The 12,500-nt window shown below is 41.4% G+C and overlaps 1 protein-coding gene across 1 annotated transcript in view; it reads left to right on the top strand.

Moving 5' to 3' along the window:
* Positions 1-12,500, top strand: part of epha4b (eph receptor A4b) — a 428,693-nt gene that overhangs the window by 45,094 nt on the left and 371,099 nt on the right. The window contains exon 3 of the mRNA XM_062023909.1: positions 426-626. Within this exon, the coding sequence (XP_061879893.1) occupies positions 426-626 (201 nt within the window). The remainder of the gene's footprint in view (positions 1-425; positions 627-12,500) is intronic.

Here is a 12,500-nt window from a genome sequence, read left to right as displayed (position 1 = left end):
ATGTTCACGGACTCTACTATTTGCTCTCTATTAGATGCAATGGGACCATGGTTTCGGTCCTCATATGGAAGCTACTTTTCCTTGTTGATGTTTCAAGAAGGATAGAAATACAAACACACACACACACACACACACACACGCACACACACACACACACACACACACACACACACACACACACATTATTGTATTTGTTACCTTTTTGAGACCTCTGATAAATGCCTCCTTCTTTAGGACCACCCTAACTTAGATATTGGGTTTCACTATGTAAAAGTGCTTTGAGTCACTAGAGAAAAGCGCTATATAAATACAATTCACTTCCCACTTAGCTGGAGTGTTTCTTCTATCCTCTCACTCTGACCTTCCCCCGACGTCCTGACTTCTCCAACCATGTAACCGCCTTCCAACCTGTGTTCCCCCCGCAGTGGGAGGAGATCAGCGTGATGGATGAGCGGAACACCCCGATGAGGACCTACCAGGTGTGCAACGTCATGGAGGCCAACCAGAACAACTGGCTGCGGACACGCCACATCGGCCGGGAAGGAGCGCAGCGTGTCTACATCGAGATCAAGTTCACCCTGCGGGACTGCAACAGCCTGCCGGGGGTCCCCGGGACCTGCAAAGAGGTGAGCACCGCTTTAAAACTACACCCACTACATTTTAGAAAAAATAAAACATTTTGTCTATATATAAGTCGCATATATATACCATGTTGAATTAATTGTTTACACAAAAAAAACATTATGTGAGTGTTTATTTACACACCTTAATTGATACTGCAACAAGGCAGTAAAACGGCTGACTGAACAAAACAGAAGCCGTCGTCACGGAAGCTAGTGCTCCAATCACCTTAACAGACTCAAAAACTTCACGGTGACGTTTTGGTGAAGTCGCAAAAACAAATTACCACCCCACTTTAGTGTAGATAGACAGCATAGGTACAGAGCTAACCTGAAAAATTATTGACAGAGAATGAGAAGTGGAAGAAAAAGACGAGAAATAATATGTGTCGGAATTGAACGTGTTTATAGCACAGGATTGACAATAAAAGTTAAAAAGAGCGTCGTACTTTGTGACTTCTGGGCTCAACAACAACACGATCAGCTGAAAAACGACACATACGGTTATTATTTTTAGAGGGCACAGAGATATTAAAGGAGCCATGAGTAACTTCTGTCACTTGATTGACATTGTGACATTGGTCTTGTGAGATGACGCTTGCTGCTGCCAGACCGCTATTAAGAAAAAACGACCGACAGGAAGGCGAGAAACACTTTTTATTTCAACAGACTCTCGCGCCGTACGACCGCACAGTTCCTAGTCTTCACAATAAGAGCCCTGCTCCGTCCTGCCTGCGCTAACAAAATAAGAGTCTCAGAAAGCTAGCAAGCTACGGAGTTTTCCGCCAACGTATTTCTTGCAAAGTGTATAAAACGGACAAAAACAAAAAGCAAGTACTTTCATGTGGTATTGGACAAAAAGGAGGACTTTTTTTGTGTTCTCTTTCATTAGAAAATGTGGAGGTTATCATCACTACTGTCTGATTCCAATCAATGCAAGTCATAATAATCATACCAACTTATATTCTTGTCTTCATGACAGAAAGGAATCTATATCTAATCAAATCAAATCAACTTTATTTATAAAGCACATTTAAAATCCACCACAGGGGTAGCCAAGGTGCTGTACAATGGGCAGGCCAAAAGACAACAAGAGACACAACACAAACAGAGCACAATAAAAAATAAATAAGTAAAATAAATAAGATAAATAAAATAAATAAAATAAATAAAATAAATAAAATAAATAAAATAAATAAATACATTTAAATAAAATAAATAAATCAAATAAAATTAAGTAAAATTAAATAAAATTAAATAAAATAAAATAAAATAAAATAAAATAAAATAAAATAAATAAATAAAATAAATAAATTTAGATACATTTAAATGAATTTAAATAAAATAAATAAATACATTTAAATAAAATAAATAAAATAAATAAAATAAATAAAATAAATAAAATAAATAAAATAAATATGTGCTTAACACGCTTGTATTTTGTACACCTTTAACATGTGAACAAAAACGACAAAATAAATATATATATATATATATATATATATATATATATATATATATATATATATATATATATATATATATATATATATATATATATATATATATATATATGTGTGTATATATGAGGTAGATCCCCTCGACTTGGTCATTTAAAAAGTAGCTCGCCGGCAGAAAAAAGTGTGGTCACCCCTGAACTGGACTGTTTTCCTGACCTGTGGACGTCACGGGAGCTGAGCACCGTAACAAAAATAAAAATGTTCGATGAGATGACAAAACATTAAAGCTAGTACTGATATTAATCGAACACTGATACAGTTTGCGGTTGAACAAAGGAGGAGTGAACATCTCAGTCGACAAACTAAAGACACAATATTGTCCACACCTGTCTCCATCTAAAACACAGCAGTGCGCTCTTAAACACAGAAAATGAGGTTAAACCAAGCGCTCGGCTCCGTTTACTCCGAGGGGGAATCTCCGTGGCAAAGTCTGTGTAGTTAGTCGGCCATGATTATCCAGCCAAACACTGCTAGTGCGCATGCTCCTGACTTACTGTTGCCGAAATAAAAATGTGTCATGATACTGAGTGCAGTTGTTACATCTGTAAGTTTGTCAAAAGGTTGCACTCCAAACGACTAGCACAATAATAATAAACACATGGTGTCAGTCATTACTAACTTTGTGTGAGTGGTCTATGAAGTAAGTCTATGAGACTATGCAGGTGTACTATTGAGTCTACTATGGAGTCTATGAGACTATGCAGGTGTACTATTGAGTGTACTATGGAGTCTATGAGACTGTGCAGGTGTACTATGGAGTCTACTATGGAGTCTATGAGACTGTGCAGGTGTACTATGGAGTCTACTATGGAGTCTATGAGACTATGCAGGTGTAATATTGAGTCTACTATGGAGTCTATGAGACTATGCAGGTGTACTATTGAGTCTACTATGGAGTCTATGAGACAGTGCAGGCGTACTATGGAGTCTACTATGGAGTCTATGAGACAGTGCAGGCGTACTATGGAGTCTACTATGGAGTCTATGAGACTATGCAGGTGTACTATGGAGTCTACTATGGAGTCTATGAGACTATGCAGGTGTACTATTGAGTCTACTATGGAGTCTATGAGACTATGCAGGCGTACTATGGAGTCTACTATGGAGTCTATGAGACAGTGCAGGCGTACTATGGAGTCTACTATGGAGTCTATGAGACAGTGCAGGCGTACTATGGAGTCTACTATGGAGTCTATGAGACTATGCAGGTGTACTATTGAGTCTACTATGGAGTCTATGAGACAGTGCAGGCGTACTATAGAGTCTACTATGGAGTCTATGAGACAGTGCAGGCGTACTATGGAGTCTACTATGGAGTCTATGAGACTATGCAGGTGTACTATTGAGTCTACTATGGAGTGTATGAGACTGTGCAGGTGTACTATTGAGTCTACTATGGAGTCTATGAGACAGTGCAGGCGTACTATGGAGTCTACTATGGAGGCTATGAGACAGTGCAGGTGTACTATGGAGTCTACTATGGAGTCTATGAGACAGTGCAGGCGTACTATGGAGTCTACTATGGAGTCTATGAGACAGTGCAGGCATACTATGGAGTCTACTATGGAGTCTATGAGACTATGCAGGTGTACTATTGAGTCTATTATGGAGTGAATGAGACTGTGCAGGTGTACTATTGAGTCTACTATGGAGTCTATGAGACAGTGCAGGCGTACTATGGAGTCTACTATGGAGTCTATGAGACAGTGCAGGCGTACTATGGAGTCTACTATGGAGTCTATGAGACAGTGCAGGCGTACTATGGAGTCTACTATGGAGTCTATGAGACTATGCAGGTGTACTATGGAGTCTACTATGGAGTGTATGAGACTGTGCAGGTGTACTATGGAGTCTATGAGACTATGCAGGTGTACTATGGAGTCTACTATGGAGTGTATGAGACTGTGCAGGCGTACTATTGATTCTACTATGGAGTCTATGAGACAGTGCAGGCGTACTATGGAGTCTACTATGGAGTTTATGAGACTATGCAGGTGTACTATGGAGTCTACTATGGAGTGTATGAGACTGTGCAGGTGTACTATGGAGTCTATGAGACTATGCAGGTGTACTATGGAGTCTACTATGGAGTGTATGAGACTGTGCAGGCGTACTATGGAGTCTACTATGGAGTCTATGAGACTATGCAAGTGTACTATTGAGTCTACTATGGAGTCTATGAGACAGTGCAGGCGTACTATGGAGTCTACTATGGAGTCTATGAGACAGTGCAGGCGTACTATGGAGTCTACTATGGAGTCTATGAGACAGTGCAGGCGTACTATGCAGTCTACTATGGAGTCTATGAGACTATGCAGGTGTACTATGGAGTCTTCTATGGAGTGTATGAGACTGTGCAGGTGTACTATGGAGTCTATGAGACTATGCAGGTGTACTATGGAGTCTACTATGGAGTGTATGAGACTGTGCAGGCGTACTATTGAGTCTACTATGGAGTCTATGAGACTATGCAGGTGTATTATTGAGTCTACTATGGAGTCTATGAGACAGTGCAGGCGTACTGTGGAGTCTACTATGGAGTTTATGAGACTATGCAGGTGTACTATGGAGTCTACTATGGAGTGTATGAGACTGTGCAGGTGTACTATGGAGTCTATGAGACTATGCAGGTGTACTATGGAGTCTACTATGGAGTGTATGAGACTGTGCAGGCGTACTATGGAGTCTACTATGGAGTCTATGAGACTATGCAAGTGTACTATGGAGTCTACTATGGAGTCTATGAGACAGTGCAGGCGTACTATGGAGTCTACTATGAAGTCTATGAGACTATGCAGGTGTACTATGGAGTCTACTATGGAGTCTATGAGACAGTGCAGGCGTACTATGGAGTCTACTATGGAGTCTATGAGACAGTGCAGGCGTACTATGGAGTCTACTATGGAGTCTATGAGACTATGCAAGTGTACTATGGAGTCTACTATGGAGTCTGTGAGACAGTGCAGGCGTACTATGGAGTCTACTATGGAGTCTATGAGACAGTACAGGCGTACTATGGAGTCTACTATGGAGTCTATGAGACTATGCAGGTGTACTATGGAGTCTACTATGGAGTCTATGAGACTATGCAGGTGTACTATTGAGTCTACTATGGAGTCTATGAGACTATGCAGGTGTATTATTGAGTCTACTATGGAGTCTATGAGACAGTGCAGGCGTACTATGGAGTCTACTATGGAGTTTATGAGACTATGCAGGTGTACTATGGAGTCTACTATGGAGTGTATGAGACTGTGCAGGTGTACTATGGAGTCTATGAGACTATGCAGGTGTACTATGGAGTCTACAATGGAGTCTATGAGACAGTGCAGGCGTACTATGGAGTCTACTATGGAGTCTATGAGACTATGCAGGTGTACTATGGAGTCTACTATGGAGTGTATTAGACTATGCAGGTGTACTATGGAGTGTATGAGACTGTGCAGGTGTACTATGGAGTCTATGAGACTGTGCAGGCGTACTATTGAGTCTACTATGGAGTCTATGAGACTATGCAGGTGTATTATTGAGTCTACTATGGAGTCTATGAGACAGTGCAGGTGTACTATGGAGTCTACTATGGAGTTTATGAGACTATGCAGGTGTACTATGGAGTCTACTATGGAGTGTATGAGACTGTGCAGGTGTACTATGGAGTCTATGAGACTATGCAGGTGTACTATGGAGTCTACTATGGAGTGTATGAGACTGTGCAGGCGTACTATGGAGTCTATGAGACTATGCAAGTGTACTATGGAGTCTACTATGGAGTCTATGAGACAGTGCAGGCGTACTATGGAGTCTACTATGAAGTCTATGAGACTGTGCAGGTGTACTATGGAGTCTACTATGGAGTCTATGAGACAGTGCAGGCGTACTATGGAGTCTACTATGGAGTCTATGAGACAGTGCAGGCGTACTATGGAGTCTACTATGGAGTCTATGAGACAGTGCAGGCGTACTATGGAGTCTACTATGGAGTCTGAGAGACTATGCAGGTGTACTATGGAGTCTACTATGGAGTCTATGAGACTATGCAGGTGTACTATTGAGTCTACTATGGAGTCTATGAGACAGTGCAGGCGTACTATGGAGTCTACTATGGAGTCTATGAGACTGTGCAGGTGTACTATGGAGTCTACTATGGAGTCTATGAGACTATGCAGGTGTACTATTGAGTCTACTATGGAGTCTATGAGACAGTGTAGGCGTACTATGGAGTCTACTATGGAGTCTATGAGACAGTGCAGGCGTACTATGGAGTCTACTATGGAGTCTGAGAGACTATGCAGGTGTACTATGGAGTCTACTATGGAGTCTATGAGACTATGCAGGTGTACTATTGAGTCTACTATGGAGTCTATGAGACAGTGCAGGCGTACTATGGAGTCTACTATGGAGTCTATGAGACTGTGCAGGTGTACTATGGAGTCTACTATGGAGTCTATGAGACTATGCAGGTGTACTATGGAGTCTACTATGGAGTCTATGAGATTATGCAGGTGTACTATTGAGTCTACTATGGAGTCTATGAGACTGTGCAGGTGTACTATGGAGTCTACTATGGAGTCTATGAGACTATGCAGGTGTACTCTGGAGTCTACTATGGAGTCTATGAGACAGTGCAGGCGTACTATGGAGTCTACTATGGAGTCTATGAGACAGTGCAGGTGTACTATGGAGTCTACTATGGAGTCTATGAGACAGTGCAGGCGTACTATGGAGTCTACTATGGAGTGTATGAGACTGTGCAGGCGTACTATGGAGTCTACTATGGAGTCTATGAGACTATGCAGGTGTACTATGGAGTCTACTATGGAGTGTATTAGACTATGCAGGTGTACTATGGAGTGTATGAGACTGTGCAGGTGTACTATGGAGTCTATGAGACTGTGCAGGCGTACTATTGAGTCTACTATGGAGTCTATGAGACTATGCAGGTGTATTATTGAGTCTACTATGGAGTCTATGAGACAGTGCAGGTGTACTATGGAGTCTACTATGGAGTTTATGAGACTATGCAGGTGTACTATGGAGTCTACTATGGAGTGTATGAGACTGTGCAGGTGTACTATGGAGTCTATGAGACTATGCAGGTGTACTATGGAGTCTACTATGGAGTGTATGAGACTGTGCAGGCGTACTATGGAGTCTATGAGACTATGCAAGTGTACTATGGAGTCTACTATGGAGTCTATGAGACAGTGCAGGCGTACTATGGAGTCTACTATGAAGTCTATGAGACTGTGCAGGTGTACTATGGAGTCTACTATGGAGTCTATGAGACAGTGCAGGCGTACTATGGAGTCTACTATGGAGTCTATGAGACAGTGCAGGCGTACTATGGAGTCTACTATGGAGTCTATGAGACAGTGCAGGCGTACTATGGAGTCTACTATGGAGTCTGAGAGACTATGCAGGTGTACTATGGAGTCTACTATGGAGTCTATGAGACTATGCAGGTGTACTATTGAGTCTACTATGGAGTCTATGAGACAGTGCAGGCGTACTATGGAGTCTACTATGGAGTCTATGAGACTGTGCAGGTGTACTATGGAGTCTACTATGGAGTCTATGAGACTATGCAGGTGTACTATTGAGTCTACTATGGAGTCTATGAGACAGTGTAGGCGTACTATGGAGTCTACTATGGAGTCTATGAGACAGTGCAGGCGTACTATGGAGTCTACTATGGAGTCTGAGAGACTATGCAGGTGTACTATGGAGTCTACTATGGAGTCTATGAGACTATGCAGGTGTACTATTGAGTCTACTATGGAGTCTATGAGACAGTGCAGGCGTACTATGGAGTCTACTATGGAGTCTATGAGACTGTGCAGGTGTACTATGGAGTCTACTATGGAGTCTATGAGACTATGCAGGTGTACTATGGAGTCTACTATGGAGTCTATGAGATTATGCAGGTGTACTATTGAGTCTACTATGGAGTCTATGAGACTGTGCAGGTGTACTATGGAGTCTACTATGGAGTCTATGAGACTATGCAGGTGTACTCTGGAGTCTACTATGGAGTCTATGAGACAGTGCAGGCGTACTATGGAGTCTACTATGGAGTCTATGAGACAGTGCAGGTGTACTATGGAGTCTACTATGGAGTCTATGAGACAGTGCAGGCGTACTATGGAGTCTACTATGGAGTCTATGAGACTATGCAGGTGTACTATGGAGTCTATGAGACAGTGCAGGCGTACTATAGAGTCTACTATGGAGTGTATGAGACTGTGCAGGCGTACTATGGAGTCTACTATGGAGTCTATGAGACAGTGCAGGCGTACTATGGAGTCTACTATGGAGTCTATGAGACAGTGCAGGCGTACTATGGAGTCTACTATGGAGTCTATGAGACTATGCAGGTGTACTATTGAGTCTACTATAGAGTCTATGAGACAGTGCAGGCGTACTATGGAGTCTACTATGGAGTCTATGAGACAGTGCAAGCATACTATGGAGTCTACTATGGAGTCTATGAGACTGTGCAGGCGTACAATTGAGTCTACTATGGAGTCTATGAGACAGTGCAGGCGTACTATGGAGTCTAGTATGGAGGCTATGAGACAGTGCAGGCGTACTATGGAGTCTACTATGGAGTCTATGAGACTATGCAGGTGTACTATTGAGTCTACTATGGAGTCTATGAGACTATGCAGGTGTACTATTGAGTCTACTATGGAGTGTATGAGACAGTGCAGGCGTACTATGGAGTCTACTATGGAGTCTATGAGACTATGCAGGTGTACTATTGAGTCTACTATGGAGTCTATGAGACAGTGCAGGCGTACTATGGAGTCTACTATGGAGGCTATGAGACTATGCAGGTGTACTATGGAGTCTATGAGACAGTGCAGGCGTACTATAGAGTCTACTATGGAGTCTATGAGACTATGCAGGTGTACTATGGAGTCTATGAGACAGTGCAGGCGTACTATAGAGTCTACTATGGAGTGTATGAGACTGTGCAGGCGTACTATGGAGTCTACTATGGAGTCTATGAGACTATGCAGGTGTACTATTGAGTCTACTATGGAGTCTATGAGACTATGCAGGTGTACTATTGAGTCTACTATGGAGTCTATGAGACAGTGCAGGCGTACTATGGAGTCTACTATGGAGTCTATGAGACAGTGCAGGTGTACTATGGAGTCTACTATGGAGTCTGTGAGACTATGCAGGTGTACTATTGAGTCTACTATGGAGTCTATGAGACAGTGCAGGCGTACTATGGGGTCTACTATGGAGTCTATGAGACTATGCAGGTGTACTGTGGAGTCTATGAGACAGTGCAGGCGTACTATGGAGTCTACTATGGAGTCTATGAGACTATGCAGGTGTACTATGGAGTCTACTATGGAGTCTATGAGACTATGCAGGTGTACTATTGAGTCTACTATGGAGTCTATGAGACTATGCAGGTGTACTATGGAGTCTACTATGGATTCTATGAGACTATGCAGGTGTACTATTGAGTCTACTATGGAGTCTATGAGACAGTGCAGGTGTACTATGGAGTCTACTATGGAGTGTATGAGACTGTGCAGGTGTACTATGGAGTCTACTATGGAGTCTATGAGACAGTGCAGGCGTACTATGGAGTCTACTATGGAGTCTATGAGACTATGCAGGCGTACTATGGAGTCTACTATGGAGTCTATGAGACAGTGCAGGCGTACTATGGAGTCTACTATGGAGTCTATGAGACAGTGCAGGCGTACTATGGAGTCTACTATGGAGTCTATGAGACTATGCAGGTGTACTATGGAGTCTACTATGGAGTCTATGAGACAGTGCAGGCGTACTATGGAGTCTACTATGGAGTCTATGAGACTATGCAGGTGTACTATTGAGTCTACTATGGAGTCTATGAGACAGTGCAGGCGTACTATGGGGTCTACTATGGAGTCTATGAGACTATGCAGGTGTACTGTGGAGTCTATGAGACAGTGCAGGCGTACTATGGAGTCTACTATGGAGTCTATGAGACTATGCAGGTGTACTATTGAGTCTACTATGGAGTCTATGAGACTATGCAGGCGTACTATGGAGTCTACTATGGAGTCTATGAGACAGTGCAGGCGTACTATGGAGTCTACTATGGAGTCTATGAGACTATGCAGGTGTATTATGGAGTCTACTATGGAGTGTATGAGACTGTGCAGGTGTACTATGGAGTCTACTATGGAGTCTATGAGACAGTGCAGGCGTACTATGGAGTCTACTATGGAGTCTATGAGACTATGCAGGCGTACTATGGAGTCTACTATGGAGTCTATGAGACTATGCAGGTGTACTACTACTATGGAGTGTATGAGACTGTGCAGGCGTACTATGGAGTGTATGAGACTGTGCAGGTGTACTATGGAGTGTATGAGACTGTGCAGGTGTACTATGGAGTGTATGAGACTGTGCAGGCGTACTATGGAGTGTATGAGACTATGCAGGTGTACTATGGAGTGTATGAGACTATGCAGGTGTACTATGGAGTCTACTATGGAGTGTATGAGACTGTGCAGGCGTACTATGGAGTGTATGAGACTGTGCAGGCGTACTATGGAGTGTATGAGACTGTGCAGGCGTACTATGGAGTGTATGAGACTGTGCAGGCGTACTATGGAGTGTATGAGACTATGCAGGTGTACTATGGAGTGTATGAGACTATGCAGGTGTACTATGGAGTCTACTATGGAGTGTATGAGACTGTGCAGGTGTACTATGGAGTGTATGAGACTATGCAGGTGTACTATGGAGTCTACTATGGAGTGTATGAGACTGTGCAGGTGTACTATGGAGTGTATGAGACTGTGCAGGTGTACTATGGAGTGTATGAGACTGTGCAGGCGTACTATGGAGTGTATGAGACTGTGCAGGTGTACTAACTCCTGTGGAATCCTGGGAGAGTATTTAAAGAGCAGAGCACGACTGTTCTACAAGAAGGTCTCTTCCCCCGCCAATGAGCAAGTTAAAACCCCCCCGCTAGCGAGTCATTGAGTTCACAGTGTTTGAAGTAGACCAGTAAAAAAAAAAAGCAGCTCTCTTCTTTTTGCGAGGATCAATACCTGCCTGTTGATTTGATCTGAAACAAATAAGATTGTCTCTCTTTGAGTCTGGCTCTGGTCTGGCACGCTGCGATGCAGGCCTAAACCGCGCCGATGATATCTGGCAGTCTGAAAGGATCTTTGATTAAGCACGTTTGATGCCAACATTTGCGGGTGTTGTTGGTTGAACAAATCACGGCTCCTAACGAGCTCAGCCAGTCAGCTAAATTAACACAGCAGATGATCGTTGAAGGTGTTGACCTTTACCTAATATTTGTTCCAATTAGACGCTGCTAGACAACATCCATGATGACTGCTTGGTGTTCCTATGATGAGTCACAATTGGCTAAGGTTAGGGCCAAACATTACGGACTGGCCAATCAGAGGCAAGATAAGGCGGGTCATAGAATCCTAACAGACACTCATGTCACATGACCAGGAGGGAGTCAGAGACAGAGGGACGCTTCAAGCTGACCACTCAAAAAATATATATATATTTTAAAAAATATTATTATGACTGGCAAAAAGGCCAGAACAATGCCCCCAAAAAAAGTTGCATTCTGATAAAGAAGGTGAAAAGCACTAATACATTCAAAAATGAACTCAAAGCAATGTAGAAGATCCTCCAGCAGGCCTCAAAATTTGAACTTTTTAAGGTCAAGGCAAGTGTTGTCTTAAAATAAAGGTCATATTTTAGGGCACCAAGGCAAACAACATATATATATATATATATATATATATATATATATATATATATATATATATATATATATATATATATATATATATATATATATATATATATATATATATATATATATATATATATATGTATATATGTGTGTATATATATGTATGTATATATGTGTGTATATATATGTATGTATATATACTGTATATATATATGTATGTATATATATATATATATATATATATATATATATATATATATATATATATATATATATATATATATATATATATATATATATATATATATATATATATATATATATATATATATATATATATAAAATAGATACAAATAGTCTTCATTTATGAGATCTAGGGCTGCCAATTATGGATAAAGTAATAATTAAGGTTCTTGTTATCAATATTGAAATTGTGATTGGTAATTGTTAGGTAAAGCAGTGTTGGGGTGTGAAGGTAATACCATCATGTCATTTGTAATATCTAATAAAAAGACTATAGATAAACGCTATCCATATATTTATAGACAAATATTAGTTATTTTTATTCTTTAATAACATCAATGTGTCAGCTTTTTGTCATTACATGACGCCTTTATC

The sequence above is a fragment of the Entelurus aequoreus genome, linkage group LG16, assembly GCF_033978785.1.
Source record: "Entelurus aequoreus isolate RoL-2023_Sb linkage group LG16, RoL_Eaeq_v1.1, whole genome shotgun sequence".
In the NCBI taxonomy this organism is placed as follows: Eukaryota; Metazoa; Chordata; class Actinopteri; order Syngnathiformes; family Syngnathidae; genus Entelurus; species Entelurus aequoreus.
Note: the sequence above shows the minus strand (reverse complement) of the source record. Positions and strands in the feature narration are given on the sequence as shown.